Genomic DNA, 24,667 nt, shown 5'->3' with positions numbered 1-24,667 from the left:
TCCCCCTAAAATTCCAAGAATATTCACTAACGCAAAATTCTGGGGGATTTAGTAGTGAGACAACCACCATTTGTAAAAACTAATGTGATTTCAGAGTATTTATCATAAAATCAGAGATGAAAAAGAACTTCATTGGATCATTTTTTTTTTTTAAGTCCTGGTATTACCCATCTTGGAGACCAACAATATTAAGATCTCCAAGGGAAGAAAAGTTCACAATTTACTCAATTATATACCTGTCTTAAGGTATATAACTCATGGTGTTTGGGGGGGGGGGGGTGGTTCGTTTTGGGGTTTGTTTTTGTTTTTGTTTTTTAAGTTTAAACTAGCCAAGGGCACCTATGGCTCAGGTGGTAGAGCATGCAACTCTTCATCTTGGGGTCATGAGTTCAAGCCCCATGTTGGGCACAGAAATTACTTAAAAATAAATAAACAGGGGCACCTGGGTAGCTCAGTCAGTTGACTTGTCCAACTTCAGCTAGGTCATGATCTCACCGTTCATGAGTTTGAGCCTTGCATCAGGCTCAGAGCCCACTTCGGATCCTCTGTCCCCCACCCCCTCCGCCCCTTCCCCTTTTGTGTGTGTGCTCTCTCTCTCACACACACAAATAAATAAAACATTTAAATTAACACTAAATAAAAATAAATATTTAAAAAATTAAAAGTTTTGGGGTGCCTGGGTGGCTCACCTCAGCTGAGCATCCAACTCCTGATTTTGACTCAGGTCATGATCCTAGGCTCATGGGATCAAGCCCTGCATCAGGCTCCGTGCTGAGCATGGAGCCTGCTTGGGATTCTCTCTCTCCCACACTGCCTCCCTTGCTCATGTTCTTTCAAATTAAAAAATATATATAAAAAGAAAATGAAAAAAAAAATTAAAAGTTTTAACAGGTTAATCTGTATCTCCCTTGCTACACAGAAGAAAATTTCTTTACATTCTCTCTTGGAAAATTAGAACTGGTCAGAGTTCTATTCATGATGATGCTTCACATATTTTACAGTATTAACACATCTTGTGTTCCTTTTCCTGTAAGTTTCAAGTCCAGAACTTCTCCAACAGGACCGGAATTTGAAGCCCTAATATACTTACTGCCCTTCTCTAAATTATCTCCAAATTACTCCAAATAGAATCTTAAATTCATAAAACTGTATTTTAAATTTATACAAGCTATACTCATAGTTCTAGCTCCACTCAGTGTACAAACTTAGGGATCATGCAATCAAAAGATATTTTTAGGGGCACCTGGGTAGCTCAGTAGGTTAAGTATCCGACTTCAGCTCAGGTCATGATATCATAGTTCTTGAGTTCAAGCCCCGCATCAGGCTCTGTGCTGACAGCTCAGAGCCTGTAGCCTGCTTCAGATTCCGTCTCTCTCTCTCTCTCTCTCTCTCTCTCTCTCTCTCTCTCTCTGTGCCTCTCCCATTCGTGCTCAGTCTCTCTCAAAAATAAATAAACATTAAAAAATATTTTCATGCTATATGTGTAACTCTCATCTTAGGTATCTTCTGCTCTACAATGTAGGAAGGAAAAATAAGTATTTTTGGACATTAACCACTCAACTACATTCTGTCATTAAGTAAATACTATATTTTGCATTTAAATCTCACTTACTTACTGGAATCTGAGTAGTCCGACAGACTGATGAGCACTAATCCCTTTAACACAAGAACCCCCAAAGCCATCTTTGCAGCTGTTTTTTAAAAATCCAGACAGAATCTGCTATTAATAGTCCTTACACTTAGTTTAAAACACATATATAAAATGTACATACAGTAAAAGTCCTCTGAATAACACGTATTCACTGGCTCATCCTGTCTTAAGTGTACATTTATCCTGACCTCTCTACAACCATACTGCTTCAACCTACCATACAACATTACACAAGTAGTTTGGCATTAGTGCTGGCAGAGGGCTAACATTGGGAAGCTAATCCCATCTTATCATTTAGTGTTAAGTATGATGCACAGAAAATGCTGAAGAAACAGCCTGAACTTTTACACGTGAGGTCTATGATTCAGCTGGTCCTCAAAGTGTGATACAGACACCCTTTCAGGGAATCTGAAAGGTCAAAACAATTTTCATTATAAGATGTTACCTGCCTTTTTCATTCTCGTCCTCTGATGAGCTTTTCAAATGCTATGTGATGGGTGATATCACATCAGACTGAATGCAGAAGCGGAGATGAGAATCCAGCTATCTCTATTAAACCAGTTTTTAAAATTTGCAAAAATGTAAAACCAATGCCAAACTTCTTACTTTTTTTGTTTTGCAAAATACACTTAATGTTTCTTAAAGCACGTTATCATGGGCTTACTGTTGTATCTTTGTAAATTAACAAATGTTTTAATTTTTTCTTAGTTTTAATTCCTAACATAATAAAATTTGATAGATAAAACACACAAACAAAAGCTTTGTGGATACTAAATAATTTTTGAGAGACCAAACAATTTAAGAACCATGTTATAATAACTTATTAACTTAAAGACTAAAGATCAGTTTCTAATATATTACAATGTAATGAAAAAAGAGCTTTCAAGTCACTCAAAAAGCTTGAATTTTCACTCTTCCACTTATTAACTGCATCCTCGAACAAGTCAAACAAACCTGTAAGCCTCACAGATTTGCTTTGAGTTGTAAATGACAAAAAATATGTGGAACACCCTAACACACACTTAATGCCTGGCATACAGTAGACATTCAACAAATGACAACTATTAGAAACCTTTAAAAAAGAAAAAGACACCTTGCTTGTTTTCCCCTTGGTCAGTGAAGTCTCTGTAGTGCACAGCATACAACAAATTTAGTTGAATTCAGTTCCACGTTGCGTATTTTTAAAAATGTTCAGTATCATTTAAGTTTCCCTGGCCACAACAGGTAGGGAACATCAGGCCTTTCATCCATGTCGTGGATTTTTAAAAACGTCCAGTATCACTTAAGTTTCCCTGGCCACAACAGGTAGGTAACATCAGGCCTTTCATGAGATGCACAAAACTTGAAAAGGCCAAAAATCAACCTCTAAATTTCCTGTAAGTCTTAAATAAGCAATCTGACATACAGCTGTTTAACAGTAGGAAATGTCTGTAATAATTATAGACTACTTGAATTAGAGATGTTCTCAGAGTATCATAAATGTATTCTTCTAATGTCTACTTTTAGACTCCTGGTTATAACTTCAAGTATGGCTAGGTTAAAAGAAAAATCAGACTGAGTCTTACACAACAGACTTCAGTTTTCATAAGAAATGGACCAAAAATTTTAAAGGGTAGAGAGGGAGGGATCTGTGTGAAGAGGACACCCAATTCTAAACTTTAAAACAATCAATGAGGCACCTGGGTGGCTCAGTCAGTTGAGTGTCTGACTTCGGCTCAGGTCATAATCTCACGGTTGATGAGTTCAAGCCCCGCGTCGGGCTCTGTGCTGACAGCTCAGAGCTTGGAGCCTGCTTCGGATTCTGCATCTCCCTCTCTCTCTCTGCCCCTCCCCCGCTCATGCTCTGTCTCAGTCTCAAAAATAAGTAAACATTAAAAAAAAGTTTTAAACAATAATCAATGAAGAAGAAAATTACAGAACTATACCAGTCAAAGGCATATTCGTTGAGGTAATTCAGAAAAATAAGTGAGAATGAGTTAAGCTACAATCTAAGGGAATTTCACCATGAGTCAACTGATCAAACTATTAAAATCTAAATACAGACCTTCTATTGTAAGATCACATCAATCAAACATTATCAGTGCACATAATACATCAATACTGATTATCATTCCATGGCTTGAGATGGTCTGAAGAGGATTAACTTCCACAGACATCCCAGTGCTGTTTAGGGTAAAATGTTTACTAGTAATCTATAAAAAGATACTGCAGTTCAAACTTTATTAGACTCTAGGGGAATCTCTCTGCCTAGAGACTTACCTTGCTTATTCTACTATTAGCTCCTAAAGACCTTACATTTCTGTTTTTGTTTTTTGTTTCCTATCATCATCACTTCAAAGTTTCTCAGCTTTGCGGTCTTTAACACAGACTTTATCCTTTTTCTTTTCATCAAGCATGGCAATTTCTTCCATAAATCATCACAATCTTTTCTTAATGGAATAAACTACTTCCATAAACTACTTCCATGTGCTCAAAAAACCACAGTTCTTTACCATCTTCTAAAAATTTATTTGGCAATTTATAAATATGAAAGTTTTTCTTTACCCTTTTAACCCACCACTAAGCAGATACTGGGTTATCAGGTTCTTTTCTCAACAGAGTACTTAAAACTACCAGATTTCAAGACTTACTGTAAAACTGCAATAATTAAAACATACACACAAACTACAATAATCAAGACAAATGGTCTCAGTGAAAGGATAGATATATAAATCAACAGAACAGGGTCCAAAAATAGACCCACACCTATATGGTCAATTGATTTATTATTATCATTACTGAAGTATAGCTGACATACAATGTTATAATAGTTTCAGGTGGACGACATAGTGATTCAACAATTCTGTATGTTACTCAATGCTCACCAAGTATAATCACCAATATTAACATTATTACAGTATTATGGACTATATTTCCTATACTGTACTTTTCATCTCCATGATTCATTTATTTTATAACTGGTATTCTCTACCTCTTAATCCCTTTCACTTACTTGTTTCCTGGCCAACTGATTTTTGATTAAAGTACCAAGACAAGTTAGGAAAGGAAAAACTTCAAAAAATGATGCTGTAACAACTGGTTATCTATCTGTATGAAAAAACATGCAATGGCCCTTATCTCATATCATAAACAAAAACCTATAAACTGAATTACAGAAATGTAAAAGCTAAAACTATAAAACTTCTAGAAAAAATCATGAGAGAAAATCTTTGTAACATTTGGTTAAGCAAATATCTCCCAGATAAGACATGAAAAAAAATCACAATTCATAGAAGAAAACTGGTAAGTTGAACTATATCAAAATTAAAAATTTCTGTTCTTCAAAAGACACCGTTAGGAGAATGAAAAGACAAGCCATGGCCTGGAACAAAATACAAAGCATGTATCTTAAGAAGGACTTGTATCTCAAGTCCTTTGTATTCTCAAAACTTAGTAATAATAAAGAACACCCAATTTTTTTTTTAATGGGCAAAAGATTTAAATATTTATGTCTCCCTTTTGTGTTGACAGTTTAGCTCGTATGGGAAAAGTCGAGCAGTGTTTTGCAGTTCATTGAAAGTAGTTCTATATATAACAATGTTATAAGCATTTCTTTAGAAATGGTTGAAATGCTTCTAAAATGTGATTATCGGCATATGCATGATTGCTGTAATGGTTGACATTCGTTTTAGAAGTTGTGAAATGTTATGACTTGTGCTTATGTAGACACGATCTTCTGCCTCAGTATAGAGGCAATGGACTTCAATAAAGTCTACTGAAAGAAAAGATGAAAAAGAGAAAAGAAAGGAAAAAGAAAAAATGAAAAAGAGAGAAGAGAAGAGAAGAGAAGAGAAGAGAAGAGAAGAGAAGAGAAGAGAAGAGATAAAGGGAGGGAGGTGGGAGGGCAGAAGATCTGAACAGATACTTCAACAAAGATATAAGATGGTAAAGAAGAAGCACATGAAAAGATGCTCAACATCATTAATCATTAAGGAATCGGAAATTAAAACTACACTGATTATCACTACATACCTATTAGAATGGCTAAAATTAAAAGACTGACCATACCATGTGTTGCCAAAGATATGGAGCAACTGGAATTCTCACACACTGCTGGTGAGAATGTAAAATGGTACAATACTTTCAAAACCAGTATGACAGTTTCTTAAACATAAACCTACCATGTGATCCTGTCATTTAATTCCCAGGTATTTACCCAAAATAGATAATATGTCCAAAGACACACGTATAAATGTTCACAGCATTTTTATTTGTAATAGCTAAAGCTGGAAAACAATCCAAATATACATCAACAGGTAAATGTTGTACACATATCCAATGGAACAAAAAGGTATGAACTATTGATGCATGCAGAGACACAGGTGAATCTCAAGGTAATTATGCTAAATTAAAGAAGATGACAAATAAAAAAATATATACTATACAGTTCCATTTCTATACAACTTGAGAAAATGCAAATATACATATAGGGACAGAAATGCAGATCAGTTGATATCTTGCAAAAAGTGACAAGAACCATACAGGGACTTGGGAGTGAGTTATGTTGTGGTAATAATTTTATGGGGGGGGGGGGGGCAAGCTTATCAAATCATACTGTATCTCAATAAAGCTGTTTTAAATATATATACCGTAAAACCTTGGTTTGTGAGCACAATTTGTTCCAGAAACATGCTTGTAATCCAAAGCACTTGTACATCAAAGCAAATTTCTCCTTAAGAAATAATGGAAACTAGGATGATTTGTTCTACAACCCAAAAATATTCATATAAAAACGATTACAATACTGTGATATAATACAAAAAAAATAAAGAAAATACAAAATATAAAGAAAGCTAAACAAATTAACCTGCACTTACCTTTGAAAACCTTTGTGGCTGGTGTGAGGGAAACAAGAGAGAGGAGGATTATTGTGCAGGACGACTTTCACTAGCACTAACAAAATCACTGCTACCTATTGGTTCAATGGAATCTTTTTCTTTCCATGCAACTTTTAAAGGAACTATCCAATGACACTTTTATTTCCTTTTGAGGATTTCACGGAAATGTGACATTGCATTGTCTTTAAACAGACTCATTTCTCACATTGCTAAAGCCTTATTCGGGTGGTGCTTTTCTACAAGATTTTGAACTGTTTCCCACATTTTACACATCTCCCTAATCTCATTTGAAGTGAGGGATTCCTCTGCCTTTTTCTCCTCCTCCTCTGCAGATGAGATCTCGTCGATAACCTCTTGCTGTTGCTCATGATACAGATCCATCAGTTTGTCAGCTCCTGGCCATGTTCCTCTCCAACTCTTCTTTTTCTTTTTAATATTTATTTTTGAGAGAGAGAAAGAACACAAGCGGGGGAGAGAGCAGAGAGAAGAGAGGGAGAAGAGAGGGAGAAGAGAGGATCCCAAGCAGGTTGCACACTGCCAACACAGGGCCTGGCAGAGGGCTTAACTTATGAACCATGAGATCATGACCTTAGCTAAAACTGAGTCGGACACTTAACCGATGAGCCACCCAGGCACCCCCCTCCACCAGCTCTTGAATATCGTCTTCATTCACTTCCAGTCCCATGGTCTTCCCTAAGAATATAATTTCATTGACAACTGGCAGCTCCTATCCATGAGTAAGCCCCTCTAAGTCATGTCCAAGAATCCAATCAGGCCACAGTTTTCTCCAAGAAGAATTGAGGGTTCTCTTGCTGATCCCATCCTAGGCTTTACTGAGGACCTTGAGACAGTTCACAATGTAGAAATTATTTTTCCAAACTCTCGGAGGGTAAGGTTTGTTCCTTAGGTCACCTTGAAGCATCAGTGAAATAGTGCTTTGGTGTAAAGCTTTTTAAAGTTAGAAGGACTGGAGGACTGGAGTGGTGCTGGGAAGAAAGAACTTGACTTTAATGAACTCGAATTCCTCCAGTAAGTCATCCTCAAAGCCTGGAGGATGAGCAGGAGCATTATCCATAACCAGCAAGGCTTCAAGTGGCACCTTTTCTAAAAGGTGTTTCTTCACTGCAGGACCAAAGACCTTGTTGATCCACTCAATGAACAAGACACAAGTGACCCAAGTCTTACTGTTGGACCTCAATATAACATTTAGCTGGCTCTTCTGCACCTTGCATTTCTTGAAGGCTTGTGGATTCTCAGAATGATAGATGAGCAAGGGCTTGACTTTTAAATTACCGCTTGCATTAGCACAAGAGAGTGAGACAGTCTTTCATGGGCTTGTGATGGGGTATTGTATTCTCTCCTTCTGTAAAGTAGGCCCTCTTTGGCATCTTTTTCCAAAAAAACTGTCACCTCGCAGTTAAAAACTTACTCCAGCCAGTATCACTCAGAAACCATGAGCTTCTGGAACTCAGTAGTGAACACCTCAGCTGCCTTAGTGTCCAAATTCACAGGCTCTCTGTGCCTCACAACACTTTGGATGCCATTTCTCCTCTTACAGTTATCAAACCATCCCCTGCTTGCCTTGAAGCCTTGTTCCTTTTCTGCTGACGTACATGGTGGTTTACTTACAAGGCTGGTGTACAAGGCCTTTGCCTTACTGCAGATGAAATTCTCTCTCATGGTATCACCTGCTACTTGCTTCTCATTTATCCAAACCAGAAGTAACTTCTCTACACCTTCCAGAACACGTGGCCATTGCTTTGATATTTTGCTGCATCTAGCCCCCTTATTTCTTCTTTAATATTGTGCAAATGGTCGATGTAGACTTCTAAAATCTTGCAATTTCAGCCACTCTCATTCATACTTCACGATTTCCTTAACTTCCATCATAATCATTTTCTTCTTCTTACCACCTTTTTTTTTCAACCTTTTTCTGTATGGGGGCCATTGTATACACTCTCACAGATGTTGACTATAGTACAGTATTAATAAACTCTTGTCATATACTGTATTTAATGTAACTGGCAATAAGGCAGCAGAGCAAAGAGTCTATATCTGCAGGCAGCCTGACCTAGAATGAAGCAAAGCAATCCTAAGCTTACTCTTGTGTGGAAAAGCAAAGGACTGTCCATAGGTGCATTAAAGTGACCAAAAATACACTAATGCCAGATGTGGACACCTTCCAACATTCTGAAAAATCAGATTTCTGCCAAATACCTTGGCCTGAGACCAGCATCCAAGCAAGGGAGACAATCACCCACAGTCCCACAGCAAGAGAGAGAGAGAAGAACCACTGGCTCAGTTGTGATCATGTGACATTCAACGTCACATACTACTCATACTGCAAGACATTGCTCCTTTATCAAGTTAAAATTTACTAGAAATGTTTGCTGGTCTTACAGAATACTCACAGAACAAGTTACTCACAATCCAAGGTTTTACTGTGTGTGTGTGTGTGTGTGTGTGTGTGTGTGTAGTGATTTTGAGTAAATCACAAAGAAAAAGTAAACTGGAAGAAAAAATTTAAAAACTTTTTTGCTCTAACCAAAAAAATTGTGCCCAGAATATTTTAAGAACTCTTACAATGCAATAAGACAACAAACTACACGGTTTTAAAATGTGCATAAGGTATGAATAAAGACATACAAGTAGTCAATGAGCACATGAAAAGATGTACAACACATCATTAGTCAATAGGAAAAAACAAATTAAAATCACAAGTGAGATACCACTCTATACCCATTAAATATCTAAAATCAATTTGAAAAGCAGTAATATCTTCCTTTATGAATTTAAACCCCGTAAGTTTTGTCTTGATTATCAATAACAAAAATAACTGTATCTGTGCTATACAGTAAAGCATGAGTGATTATCCCCACTTTATATGGCTTCTAATCCATTAATCTGATTACAATACATGGGCTTCTCAGGTTTTTATTTTTTGAATTATCTATAGGCCTACCTGTAATAAAGTAAGCACTGTATTTTTCTCAGGCTCTACTCACTCAAATAGCGTCATCTTTCCATAACCTCCACGAATTATCTTTTTTATACCTTCTTACATAGCTAATATATCACTCTCCAAGTTGGGCGGGGGGGGGGGGGGAGGGGGGGAGGGAAGGGGAGTGGAAAGAGTGTTAACTGTGAGGAAATGGTTTCCTATGCTTAAAATTTCCATTCTGTACCATAACCTTCAACAGGGACCTGTCCATCAGCACCTATCCCTTAGGCTCTCAAGTAAGCATCAGTATGGGGCAAAGTCATCTTTCTGCTATCCTTTTCTTTTGTTGTTTCTATGACAATCTTGAATGCTAATAAGCACATAATGAGTATGGATTCAATATGTATCTGTCAAATAAACAGAACTGGGGTAACAGTCCAATTCCAAATCCACAATTCTAAGGATACTCTGTTCCAAAAGGAAGGTAGAAATCTAGTCTTCAATTTATTACCCACATGACTATTAGGAAAGGGTCTGAATCCTAAAAACATCCTCTCTTGAAATCCTAACTCTTCTCACCCAACACAGGATACATGCTGCTTTGTATCAGACACTCCCTGTAGTATTTTGCCTAGCTCACCATGCCCTTTCTCGGAGTTGTCTCCACCCCCAGAGCCCTGAAAGTCTTCTTTACACCATATCTGTATGAGTACTACAACAAATTAAAGGATGAAAACCAGGGTTGATATTTGACCTAAATTGTTCACCTGAATTCTCTTCCTTAGGAATTCAGAATTAGGACTGAAGTGGTCTGGGCTGGTATCTTGAATGAAGAAGCTATGAACTTGAGAGGTATGGGATGACCATGTGCCCGAAAGACAAAGAAAGCTTATTTGCATAAATGAAGAAATAAATTACAGAGAAAAGCAACAGAGAAGAGAGTATACTGCCTAGTTTCCTAAGAACCTAAGTTCTATTTCCTCAAGAGATCCAGCTATCCCTGGGTTCTGTGAAACACCCCTGTATTCTCCATAAATAAATTCCTTTTCTTTTTTGATGTATCCAGTGCTGGTTTCTTTTACTTGCAGCCAAGCAAAGCTTGACTAAAATAAGCTTACTAAATCATAAATCAAATCATATTTCTTTTTTATTTTTCAGTATTTTTTTATACCATATACACTGTTGACAGGCACAGATTTTACATTTAACTCTTTTACTTTGCCAGTATACCCACTGATACTTTTTATTCCCTATTATCTCTTATATTATTTCCCCCATATGTATATGAATTCATGACAACTCAAATTCCTCTACCATCTCCCCATAAAAAAAGCTGATGCTTTTCATAAAAACATTTTTTCAATTTTAGACAATGGATTTCAAAATTAAATCACCAGTTTTCTGTCACTTTTTTCCAGTTTCCTGCATTCATATTTCCCTTTTACAACTATTTTTTATAATATCCTCAATTAAGTGGATTTTTTTTTACAGCCTTCATTTTAAGAAAAAGCCTCAAATGATGATAAATAATGACAACCAAGAGGCAGAACTTCGTGATTAAGAGCATGGGTACTGGAGCAAGACCTACAATATGAATCCCAGCTCTGTCCACTAATTCACTGCATGTGCTTCAGTTAAGCTCAACTTTTGTATTTCCATTTCCTCATTTGTGAAATGAAGATAATGGTACCAACTTCATAGAGCTGTTGGGAGGGGATTTAATTTATATACTTTAAAATGCTTAAATAATGCTTGGTCTAGTAGTAAGAACACCATAAATGCTAGCTTCCAAAGTCAATATTCAGTCACAAAAGTAACTTGTAATAATATGTCCTTAAGTCAATGACTGATCAATGGTACTCTTCAACGCCTAATGCTCAGAAATGGAAGCTCTAGGATATTCGGTCATTTTAGATCAAAGATTAAATTACATTTCGTATACTCCAGGCCAGCACAGTCCAACAGAATTTCCTGCAACAATGGAAAAGTACATGTGCTATCCAGTAGGATAGTCACTAGCCATGTGTAGCTACTGAGCACTTAAAATGTGGCTAGCGTGCCTAAGGAACTGATTTTTCTTCTTTTTATTTTTAATTAATTTAAACAGCCACATGAGGCTAGTGGCTACTATATCAGACAGCACAGCTCTAAAAAATAAGTCAGAGGGGCGCCTGGGTGGCTCAGTTGGTTAAAAGTCCAACTTCAGCCTAGGTCATGATCTCACCATTCCTATGTCGGGCTCTGTGCTGATAGCTCAGAGCCTGGAGCCTGTTTCAGATTCTGTGTCTCCCTCTCTCCCTCTGCCCCTCCCCTGCTCATGCTTGGTCTCTCTCTCAAAAATAAACAAACATTTTAAAAATTTTTTTGTTTTTAAGCCAGAAAAGTTCAAAATATAGCTTAGAAAAATTTGTCAAAATTACATAGTTGTCAAAATTAAGAGGATTTCTCATTACTCCTCATTTAATTGGAATATGCCACATCTAACGTGCAAATTAACAGATTCTATCAATTTCCCCAAAAAGCTTGATAAAGGTGGTAACAATGAGGGACGACCAGGTAGCTCAGTTGATTGTGTCTAACTCTTGATTTCAGCTCAGGACATGATCCCAGGGTCATGATACTGAGCCCCAAGTCAGGCTCTGTGCTGAGCATGGAGTCTGCTTAAGATTCTTTCCCTCTCAGGGTGCCTGGGTGGCTAAGTAAGTTAAGTGTCTGATTCTCAGTTTCAGCTGGGGTCATGACCTCATGGTTTCATGAGTTCGAGCCCTGCATCAGGCTGTGCGCTGCTGGTGTAGAGCCTGTTTGGGATTCTCTCTCTCTTCCTCTCTCCCTCTCTGCCACTCCCCTACTCACGCTGTCTCTGTCTCTCTCAAAATAAATACGTAAACTTAAAAAAACTTAAAAAAAAAAAGGGGCGCCTGGGTGGCTCAGTCGGTTAAGCGGCCGACTTCGGCTCAGGTCACGATCTCGCGGTCCGTGAGTTCGAGCCCCGCGTCGGGCTCTGTGCTGACAGCTCAGAGCCTGGAGCCTGCTTCAGATTCTGTGTCTCCCTCTCTCTCTGCCCCTCCCCTGTTCATGCTCTGTCTCTCTCTGTCTCAAAAATAAATAAACGTTAAAAAAAAAAAATTTTTTTTAATTAAAAAAAAAAAAACTTAAAAAAAGATTCTCTCCCTATGCCCCTCTCCCCTGCTCACTAATTTAAAAAAAATTTTTTTTTTATTTTTCAAAGATAGTAACAATGATAAACTATGGCATGATCATGCAAAAGCTATTTTTGCCACTGTGTGGGAGAGACCTGACAGCATAAAATTATAGACATAACAAACATATGACATTCAATGTCAGCGAACATCCTTAGCCTGAAGGCCAGTTGCAAACCTGAACACTACTGGTAGATACTCTAGAATCTACGAATTCAGAGTGAAGGGGAGATAGAAGGGAGAAAAGAAATCCCACCCCCCCACCCCCCGCCACCATGTTCTTGAGCTGACAGCAAAGGATACCAATTTGTCCTCTTTTATTCTAAAAATGATGACCTCTTTGCTTCCTACTATTGAAATAGAGAAAAGAGGAAAAAATATGCCAGGTGACTTATGTATACATTTAATCCCATGAATCTTAACAGACCAGTAAGGTAAGCATTAATAACCCTATTATAGCAAAATTGGGAAAAGTGAAACAACTTCCTAAGATCATATGAGTAATATATGGCAGAGATTTAAACCTGTAGGTACTTGATGCTAAGACTACATATCAGAGCTGCCTTATCAATACCAAGCCTATTACTAGAAACAAGGCAGCAAGAGGTCTTAAAATAAATCCACCCTGCTCTGGCCATTCTAAATAGCAAAACAGCAGGATCAACAGTATCAAGAGAAGAGAAATGAGGAAACAGATGGATAGGAAATACATCTGGGATGCTAACACATGAGCTTCACTGGTGCTAAAATATCCCTATGTGTTTCCTAGTATATCCTAAACAGACAGCCTGGATCAATAATCCTCTTTAAGGGAGAGGTATAACAAAAAGGAAAAAGCAAGTGCAAAAAAAAGGGTAAAAGCAGAAAAAAAAAAAAAAAACAAAAAAACCCACAACAACAAAAGGACAAGATCTCAGGTAGAAGTGTCACCAGAAACTACTTATAGTGCTACGAATAACCCAGTGTCCCAAAATTTATATACATATGAATCATAAAAATTCAATCCTATAAAATTACCAGGCAATTCAGAAATGCAGAAAGGACCTCATTTGAACAAGTCTAAAGAAACATCAAATTTTATTTTGCTTTAATCAAACCAAATAATAAGTCTATTGCTACAACATGTGAAAGAAATTATGTACACATATGTGTTGACTTGTCTACATAAAGCAAATGTTCAAGGTGAGTTTCTACTTTCAGTAAGCATTTGCTCTTACTGAATCTGTACTTGGAAATAAAATACAGGTACATCTCAGGATTCAAATCCATCTTATGCAAACTCAGGAACCAAACAAATTCTGCTAAATTTTTAAGATTCTATTGTTTGATAGAAACCATATCCATCATCATCTGAATTCTCACTCTTACTATTCAAAACTGAGGAACTGAACAGATGTACATGACTCAGTATTCACTATCTAGATTATCCAAACTGAGACTATGAATGCAATAGATTTAAACTGCAAGCAATATTTGTGAATCTTATATCAACTTTTAATACAATTTCACATAATTTACAAAATCAGGATTGTTTTTTCTTTTAGAAATGTAAGCATTCTGTTAAAATCACATAAACACTAGCTGCAAAATAGATCTGAAAAAAACATTTTTTTATACATTTTATTCTTAGCGGTTTGCCAGAACAAGTTATTAAGTTACTGCCTCTCAGCTCCAACCAAACCCCAAGCCCTTCTTCCCAATCTGCCTTAATGATGCTAGAACTGGGACTCTGTAAACCACATGTGCTTTGCCAGGTGGTTTCCTATAAGGTTCTGCCAAAAGGGAGCGTTTAAAGATGGACCACAACTCTGGGGAAGGACAAAAGATACTGGTGCCTTCTAGTTTATTCTTTAGGCTTCATAAAAGCATTACCCCACCAAAGATTTCTTCACTCCTACAACAGCAGATCCTCCCCCATAGTACTAAGTGAATCCCGTTTATAGTTTTCCCAACACCTGTGGAACTATTTTCATCATACACAATTGAAAGACACCCAGCACTGATCAATACCCATTCCTCCGAGGTCTGGGTCTCAAGCCCTAGGGACCCCTCTTTTGAACTCAGACACCAGCACAAGTCATACAGTGCCTTCTCCTCAGAGCTCCAAGTTTTGGTTCTACAGGACCCTTCCTTTAAATCTCTAGGTTTTCCCTTCGGTCTCAGAGCCCTTGGGGCTGGTAGATGCTTCTGGAAGTCTCTCTCTCCATGATCCTTAGAGTTTTATTTTTATCCTTTCTGTTACCTAGTTAACATTCTGTTAAGGTATCTCTGTACAAATAAGTGGTGTGGTTTCTGCCCCTGACAGCACCCTGATTTAAGAAAAAAAAAAAAAAAAAAAAGGCTCATTATACAGAATACAGTGTTGTTACAGTAACTTGCAAATATTCAATGCTACCTATACCAACAAGCAAAGAAAAACAAAGTGTTAATTAAAACCAACTTGGTCAAAATTAAAGAGTATACCTTGCTATTGTAGGGAAATAGGTGCTATTTACATAAATGGGTTAGGAAAAAAAGCTTAGGGCTGAAAGCTGCCACCAATGGGGTGAAAACGCCAAAGGTTAGCTAGTGAAATATTGTAACAGGATCGTAAGTAAAACTACTTTCCATCTGACACCAATGTACCATTGTACTTTGATCAGAAACTCCATTTGCCCCCCAGACCCTTTGCTTTTTACACATACAAGTTAATGATTACTATCTGATTGTTTTCTCCACATTCACATATATAAGATCTTGTTTTCTTCATGTTCACCACGTGGGTAATATCTTGTGAGCTCAATAAATATGGAGCAGAAACCCCTATTTGGGGCTCCTGTCTCCTCCCAGACATTTGCCTCTCTCATATTCAATTCTGCATCTGCTCTATTGCTGGACAAGAGAGAACTCCAGACTCACAGTCTGTGACACCTATCACTACAAAATTTTTTGCAATCATTCTTTTACAGAAATATGGGGTGTCTTTTTCTAATTCATACATTAACACCTACTAGTATAGAACTGTATGATACGAAGACATTAAAAATGGCCATCTCTCTCTGTCTTCCCAAATTTTCTACAATGTGTTATTTTAATACATAAAATACAAGTTCAATTTAAAAAATAATCCTAACATATTCAGATTAAATACTGAATATCTACCAAAACAATACTTAACTTGTTTATTAGCCTAAATATTTAAGGTAGTGGGGCATAATCCATTTACTACCCTTTCCTACCCAACAGATTTTTAAATATCACATACTTTCATTTCAGCCCCTACCTTCATTTACACTAAAAGGTCCACTCCCACTCTCACCTATGCCTACAAATCCCTACCTACCTACCCATTTTCTCATTCTCAGCCACATATCCAGCTCTTCACCACCAACTCATATACTTCCTATTTTGAAGCTAGCCATTTTCTAGATATACAGATAGTACAACCCAAGATACATATAAAGGTAGTACGTACAAGTAAAGTATGTTTATCAGTGCATTTGAGTTAAGAGTTCTGACTATTCCTATTTGGATCGTGTCACTGGGGAGGTCATTTCTGGTTTGGGGAAGACTATGGGAAAGCAGACTAAAATTTGTATGGTTTTAAGTAATCCAGTTTCTATCCCACCACCACCATCAAAGAATAGTCATTCTTTTCTCTTCCTTGTATCAAACTCAAGGCTTGCCTCCAGTTACAAAAAAAATCAATGACAAACGACGGTTTTCTACCCATACATTTAAGGCTAGGAACTCTCTGCTTCGTAAATGGACCGTGCAGAATATTAACAGAAATGAAAGCTGTATATAAAACTACCAAATAACCCAACTCAGACACCAGAGTCCTAATGTTAAATTTATAGCTATATGTTCAAAAAAGATTCTAGAATATTATGCACAATTGTCAGTGTTACAAATTACCAAATTATCAAATAACTCAAGGTTATCTCTTTTCTTTCATCATCCCTTCCAATTCTATAATTCTACCAAGCACAAAAGTTAGATATACATTATTCCTAACCCAATGTCACATGCAAGCTTAAACCTTAACATAAAAACTCAAATAAAGGGGTTTATAATCTCAGTCCATGACTTTGGTATAGGATTATTTCAGCATATTCCACAACTAAAATTACTTTCAGGAAGTCTAATCAACAGAAGATCAAAGTCTGAAAAATATCCCAATATGACCATATCCAAAGTTTTAAACATTCAAAAAAAGGGTAAAATGATTCCTCCCATCATACTGGGCAGTAATCACTATTAGGTCAATTAGTTCCACAGGAGCTTTGGGAATTAAAGAAACGATAATAGTCTTTTTTAAAAGGTTCTATTCAGAGCTACATAGGTGTCCCTTGTTTGGAGGCAGGGGCAGAGGACACACAAAGTAGAAAAGCAAATCTCTCCATCTATTTCCTCAAGCTGGAGATGCATTCTCAGGGAAAGAGGTGCCATAATGGCAAAGATTAAAGCTTTCCTAACTGAGGACAAAGGACAGCCATCCCTGACTGGCTGAAAATTCAAGAACATAAAAAGGCAACTTCATTTTTCTTCTGTGGCATTCTAGACAATCAAAACTGCTTTCAAGCCAAGGATTCCTTGAATTCACATTCATCACTCTAATAATTTTTTATCCCTCCTTTCTCTCCTGCCCTCCAAAACTGAGCAATCCCAACTCTCTTCATCACTTACTCTACTTTAGCCACACTGACTTCCTCACTGTTCCTCCAACACACAAGGCAAGTCTCCTGCTCTACCAGTTCCTGGATTCCCTCTGCCTGGAATGCTCATATTCCACATACCCAAAGTGGAAAAGTCCATCTCTCTTTCACGTCTTCAATTGTCACCATTTCAGTAAAGGTTTCCTTGGCTACCCTATCTAAAAATAACACACACCCCTGTATTTCTCATTCCCTTTCTCTATTTTATTTTTTACCTTAGTCCTTATCACTAACATACTTTTTGTGCTCACTTCAGCACCATATATAACAACAGATACTTCTTGTTTATTAATTGTCCCTTCACCAGAAGGTAGCTCCAGATTATAGGATTTTGATCTGTTACATTCACTGTTACAGCCCTAGCATTGAGAATAGTGCTTGACAACATATTAGGTGCTCATATGCTGAATAAATGATGCACTAGTTGAAGCAGTTGCAAGTAGTTAAATGATGCTTCCATCAACACTTCATACGCTAGTCTGAAAGATTTTAATTAACAGATTAGACTTAGGTTATTTTTTCAGACTGTTCTCTGGGACCTGCAACAACCCCTCAGGGGCAACTGTGGGGGTAGAACATGAAAGCCTAAGCAAACAGAAAAAAGTCCTGTATATATCTGTTTTATTCACTGGATTTCACATAAGATTTAATTTGTAGAAAGGACTTAGCAACTTCAAAAAAAATCTAAGACTACTAGGTTGTATGTAACTCAGCTCCTACTTTTTACACTTTATTTATTGCAAATGAGGATCATCAAGGTGTCATGTTTACATCATCATTTACAAAGAGATAAAAACTAGCACTGAGTCTTATTTAATCTGCTACACAAAGGCAACCAAAATTTACTGGGTATTTTCTAATTAAAACAAGTAGAAAGCAGAATCCTTTTTTTTAAAAGGAATGACAAAGAAGTATAAAAATTTTGTTACTCCATATACAAGAACATATGTAAATTCACTAAATGGAAATTAAGACCCAAATCCCATTATCACAAATGTCTCTGTGAGCAAAAATATCTCCCAACCCATCAGATAGCATAGTCTGACAAAACTATCAGTATTTTATTACCTCACCTTGATTTCATCCTAATATGATCTGACCAGCATAACTTTTAAAATGTTACATGTTCCAATAAGGAAAAAAAAGAGTACTCACCTTAATGAAGTTACAGATGGACAAGCTTGTCCATACAAACCCATCTGGCCACAAAGAGAATCTGAAAAGTAAACAAGAGTTAGTTATTAGAAGCTCCAAAGTAAATTAAACTGTAAATAAGACTCATTTCTAATTAAAACACTCTGAAAACAAATAGAAGGCTAAAACATTCACCACTATCTGAACAAATACCCATATGAATCAAAAATGCTATTAAACGATAAGAGGAATTATACTGAAGAAGACAAACATACCAGAGAATAAGAGAAATACACTGTAACATCCAAAGGAGCTGAAAACTCAAAATTTAGCAAATTGTTATGCTTATGATATACAGAGACTGCGTCCAAACTATTTAGTAGAATCCCATGGATTGCAGAGAGGTGTCTAGAGGAGACCAAAGAGCTGAGTATGCAGGTTCCCATCCCCACATAACTGTCCCCCACTCTATCTACTCTTCAATCAAAGCAGTGCTATCTTTCCTGGTTTTATACACCAGACTTCACTAAGACTTCATCTGAAGAATGGTTCCATTATTTAAAAAAAAGAGTTAATAATAACATTTGAACAAAGGAGTTTGGAATAAGAAGTTCCAGGTTCAAATTCTACTGTGACACTGTGAAACTTTGAAGAATTTATGTAACCTCACTGAACCTCAGATTCTTCACCTGTAACATGGGGATAAATACCATCTATGTAATTTTATTTACTCATCAGGGATAAACTGCAGGTTTGTTGTTAGATTAAATAAATTAATGAGCAGATGTAAAAGTCTCTATTAGCACTACTAATTGGCAAAAGGATGATCCACAAGTGTCTACAGGTAACATGACTGAGAGAAGCTGGAATGGATATAAGCATATACACATGAATACACTGCACAAATGGTAGAGACTGTGTGCAACTAAAGAAAACATGTTCATGCTGCAGGGGATGGATCAGCTACTATTCCCAGTTCCAGCCAACTGCTGTTAAGCATGACTGCAAGCCCAGTATTCTAAGAAATAATTTTTATTTTTTTAAGATTTTATGTTTTTTTAAATCTCTACACACAACGTGGGGCTTGAACTCACAACCTCAAGATCAAGAGTTGTTGCATGCTCTTCCAAATGAGCCAGCTAGGTGTCCCTCTAAGAACTAATTTTTGCAGAGAAGCAAGATATCCAAAATTTTATTTATAATCTCCTGATTTTTATTTTCTTAACACTATGTGGACCAAAGAAAACATCAGATTTTGTCCCAAGTTTATAACCTTTAATCCAGAGGCTGACTGAACTCCCTGCATCTAATTGTTCCGCACACACTGGACAGAGACAAGGCACTTCTCTTTCTGGCAGAATGACAGACTAGATAGCTTAATCAACATGCCACTGAAAATTAAAAACAATGGATAAAATCTTTTTAAAATCTTTTATAAATTAATCAATAATCCTGCCAAACACTAAACACAAGAGAGAAGCTAAAGAAGTATACAGAGTACTGAAACCAGCTTTCATTCACCTTCAAGGCGTTTTGCCAAACCCTATGAATTTCAGCTTGCAATTACAAGGCCTAACGGGACCCAAGGTACAAGCAGCAAAGTCCAGGTGTTACCCAATAGAATAGTAGCAAGGAAAATGGTTTCTTGGCACTGAGTGCCAAGGAGGACATGGGGGGTGGCTATGATAGCAATAAAACAGTATCTCCTCTGATATTCATAACCATAAGCTGACTCTCACTAGATTATGGTTTAAAAAGCTTCATACTTAAAATTTTCTTTAGGGTAGCCCTAGGATGGTAATGTTCCCCACCCATCCTTGAGAAAAGCAAATGCAAATCCTTTCTGGGGAATCTGCCTTTGATCTAGGCCTAGAAGAATTTCCACAGGTAAGGTTCCAAAATAAATAAATTCACAATAGAAAAATCACAAAACCCAGAAGGAGGGAGGGGAAAAAGTCACAAAACATAGAAGAAAACAAATCACTCAGAATAAGATACAGTTGAAATATCAGTAGGCAGAATCAAAACCTCCAAGACTTCCAGATATGGTAACTACTAGACACTTTACTGTTTCACTTTATGGGTGATTTAACTATCCTGTATTTCAATTACCGTATGAATCTCAAATCTGTATCTCTAGCAGGGATCAATCTCCTAATCTTCACATAAATATCTAGTAACATTCTATCCTGGAAAACCGAAATCTGTCATTTCCAAAACAAAATTCATCCTCTTTCTTTAATGTCTTTCCTATCATAAAATGACACAATCCTATTATCTAAGAATGGCCTTCTAGCCTAACTCCTTTCTTTGCCTTTGTTAGAGCAGAACACTTCTTTCCAACTCTTGATTTCTATGAGGAATGACTGACTTCTCTAAACACTCCTGGGCTCTTAGCCCACTCATCACCAAAGAGGTAAGTAACTTGGTTACTAGGTAGAGATAACTCCAGGACTCTACATCCAGGACTCTACTGGCAGTGATCTGGGTGTACCTGCTCTGCTGACCCTAACAATCTAGATACCAGGTGGGCTGTCCCATGGTCTAAATTAGGTCAGTGGGGATAAAAGAATGTGGAGAGTGAGCTAGACCATTTGGTTTTTAAATCTAAACCACATTCTACAGTCGTCTACAATATCAGCTTTAGCAAAAACAAAGGTAACTCCTCGAAAAGTTACCATATGAACCAGCAATTCAACCCTAGACATGTATGTATGTGTGTATGGCTATATAAAAAATCTTCTTTGGGACAGATGGACAGACACACACACACACACAGATTGGTATGTGCACATCCCAAAAGAATTTAAAACATATGTTGACAAAAACTTGCATACAAATGTTCATAGCAATATTATTTATAATGGCAAAAAAACAGAAATAAAACAAATGTTCAACGATGAATGGATAAACAAAATGTGGCATATCTACACAATATCCATACAATATACAATATTATTCAGCCATAAAAAGGAATGATAATCTGTAACATGCTACAACATGGATGCTAAGAGAAAGAAGTCAGACACAAAAGGCCACATATTTGGAAAGCAGATTAGTAGTGACCGTAAGATGGGGGGGATGCAGATGGACTGCTACCAGGTTTTTTTGGGATGATGAAAAGTGTTCTGGCACTAGACAGCAATGATAGTTGTACAAAACTAGCACAAAGTTTGTAAAAAAAAAAAAAAGAAAAAGAAAAGAAAACCCAATTTTAAAAGCAGTAATATTTTATTTTTTCAACTGTCTGTTCTTGTTTAAACTCCTCAGTTCAGAAATCAGGCAAGGGAACAGGATATTTTGAGTCCCCCAAACATCAACACCTTTAGGATCCCCAATGGGTTACCAATTACCACCAACTCTAGCTCCTAGATATCTTTCTAATCTGCTCTAGCTTCAATGCCTTAGTTTCAGTTTTTTGCCTTTTTAATCCAGATAACTGCTCCTAAATGGTGAACTCCAGGCTGGGGTTCTGCCAATCTTCTCCCTACCCAGCAAATGATCAGCAACATGGAAATCTCACAAAAGAAGGTTAAGGTTCACAGTTCAGTCAGGAAAGTCTCAGTGTCCTCTGAATTATAAGCTCATATTTCTGAAGCCAACTGTAGTTGAATAATCGTATTAACTAATTCAATTACATCCATAATTTATACAGTTTAAGGTGGTGTCAAAAGTACCTAGAATTTTCTCCAAATGCTTTAAAACCCAACATGCAAGAAAGTCTGTGCAGAATGACACTACCAGACTGGTAGTAAAAACCAGTCATTTCATTTGATGAGTATACTCCAGTAGAAGCTACTGTACTACATACCATTAGCAACACGAGAATATGGAATTCCTTTTAACACAAGCAGTCTTCAAGTGTATATTAAATTGAGTTACAGAGGCACTTGCCTGGCTCAGTCAGTAGAGCATGTGACTTGATCTCGAGGTCATGAATTCAAGCCACACAGTGGGCACAGAGATTACTTAAAAAAAATTTTTTTAATAAAATAAAATTATTTTATTTATATATATAAATATTTATTATTTATATATATAACTATATATATAGTCACATAAAAACTACATATAGTTTTTATATAACTATAAATAGTTATAAACTATTTACACTTAGGAAGCAAATGTTTAACAAACTAAAAGTAGTATAATGATGCATTATTTGGGAGCAGTAGGTGAAATGGGACTAAGTATTTTGAAAAAGCTCTGAAATAATTACCTTAATTCTTATTTTCCTTTCTCCCACCGACACAGGGATATAATGCCTTATAGTTTACAAATTAAGTCAAGACCTAGATTGGAATCCCAATTGTGACCTTTGGTATAGTGTTAACTTCTCTAAGCTTAATTTCTTCATCTCCACAAAAGAGAAGATTCATGCATCAGTTCCTGTGAGCACAGCTTGAATGGAAGCGTAGGCATAATATTAGAAGAATTAAAAGTTTATTCAAAATAAATGCTACAGCACTAGAGGTAAGAGACTATTCCTTCTCTTTTTCTTATTTCCTAACTCAGACCTATCTTTCAAAAGATTTCAAAGTATAAAATTCACTAGCACCCATGAAGGAACAACCCCTTTGACTCATGTTACTTAACTAAGCATTGTGACTTGTTATACCATTAGTCACAGGTAATTATTAAAGCAGTCAAGGAAATAACCTCTCTTAATCAGCCTGAAGAGAAGAAATCTGCCAGAGGATGGAGTAAAGGGAAAAGAATCCCGCTGAGTAGCAATCAGCTGCTCATCTCAGCTCCACTAGATAAACCTGAAGGCAGTGGCACAGCTTGAGCTAAAAAAGTGAGATCTGAGTCCTATACTCTTAGAAAGCAATTAAAATCATGTGAGAATGATGGATTCACCACAGGAATATTAAAGGAAGACGAGAGGCCAACCTTAACTTTGGAGAACTTTAATAGATAATTAAGAGAAGAGGCACTAATTAAAAAAAAAAAAAAAAAAAACAAAACTTGGGAGAATTGTACTGGAGATGGCTGCAGGTGATTTTAAAGCACAGAAAGGCAACAATGTTATTATTACATGTCAATTAAGATGGACATACACAGAAAACATTGGCTTTTAATACAATATCATGAACACTAAAGAGGGTAGGTTTTGTAGCCTAGGGAAAACAAAAAATAGGCTGCAAAAGGGTTAAGAATTAGGAGAGAGAAATACAAGTTTAGCCACAAATTGTATAAAATGAAAGTAAATGGAAAGTGCAATAAGGTCAAGCAGTAAGAGCAGAGAAGAACAGACTAAGAAATCAGGAAGGGTGAAGAATATGTCAGAATGTTCATCACACTATATCCCCCATTATCCTGTTTTGGAGCCTGCTTGGGATTCTCTCTCCCCCTGCCCCTCTCCCCCGTCCATGTGTGTGCTCGTGCGCTCTCTCGCTCTCTCTCTCTAATAAAAAAAAAGATCTGAATGAAAATTCACCAGACCTTTTAACTATGGTCTTTGTATCCATCAAATACTTCTCCCTACCTCAAGGCAAGTAATTTAGGACCAATCCTCAGTAAGAAGAGCAAGTATCCAGAATATATGAAGAATCTTCAAAACTCAATAATAAAAAGATAACTCAATATAGGGATGCCTGGGTGGCTCAGTCAGTTAAGCCTCCGACTTCGGATCAGGTAATGATCTCACGGTCCGTGAGTTCGGGCCCCACATAGGGCTCTGTGCTTAACAGCTCAGAGCCTGGAGCCTGCTTCAGATTCTGTGTCTCCCTCTCTCTGCCCCTCCCCACTGATGCTCTGTGTCTCTGTCAACAATAAACAAACATTAAAAAAAATCTAAAAATTGGCAAAGATCTGGATACATAGCTCATTGGCAGAGTATTTGACTGCAAAACATGGCTAAGATCAGTGCACCTGGGTGGCTCAGTTGGTTGCGCATCCAACTCTTGATTTCGGCTCAGGTCATGATTCCAGTGTTGTGGGATCAAGCTTCGTGTTGGGCTCCATGCTCAGCATGAAACATGCTTAAGATTCTCTCCCTGCCCTCCCCGCCCCTCTCCCCCACGCTCTCTAAAATAAATAACTAAATAAACAAACAGTATTTTAAAAAATGGGCAAGATAAAAGTTACAAAGATCTACAAATGGCCAATAAGCACATGAAAAGATTAGTCAGCAAGGAAATGCAAATCAAAACCACAATGAGATA

The 24,667-nt window shown here is 37.0% G+C and overlaps 1 protein-coding gene across 5 annotated transcripts in view; it reads right to left on the bottom strand.

The window, feature by feature from the left end:
* The window catches only part of FOXJ3 (forkhead box J3), a 147,685-nt gene that overhangs the window by 106,297 nt on the left and 16,721 nt on the right, over positions 1–24,667 (bottom strand). For 2 of the 5 annotated variants that reach the window (XM_019429181.2, XM_053896662.1), the window contains exons 1-2: positions 24,375–24,414; positions 18,522–18,582 (exon numbers count right to left, since the gene is read on the bottom strand). In XM_019429181.2, the coding sequence (XP_019284726.1) occupies positions 18,522–18,582; positions 24,375–24,399 (86 nt within the window). In that variant the 5' untranslated portion in view covers positions 24,400–24,414. Of the gene's footprint in view, positions 1–3,695; positions 3,717–18,521; positions 18,583–24,374; positions 24,415–24,667 lie in introns of those variants that run through there. The other 3 variants (XM_019429184.2, XM_019429185.2, XM_019429187.2) reach the window with 2 other exon arrangements.

The sequence above is a fragment of the Panthera pardus genome, unplaced genomic scaffold (genome assembly GCF_024362965.1).
Source record: "Panthera pardus isolate Hobbes unplaced genomic scaffold, ASM2436296v1 HiC_scaffold_11, whole genome shotgun sequence".
Taxonomy (NCBI): domain Eukaryota; kingdom Metazoa; phylum Chordata; class Mammalia; order Carnivora; family Felidae; genus Panthera; species Panthera pardus.
This window is presented reverse-complemented; position numbering and strand designations above follow the sequence as displayed.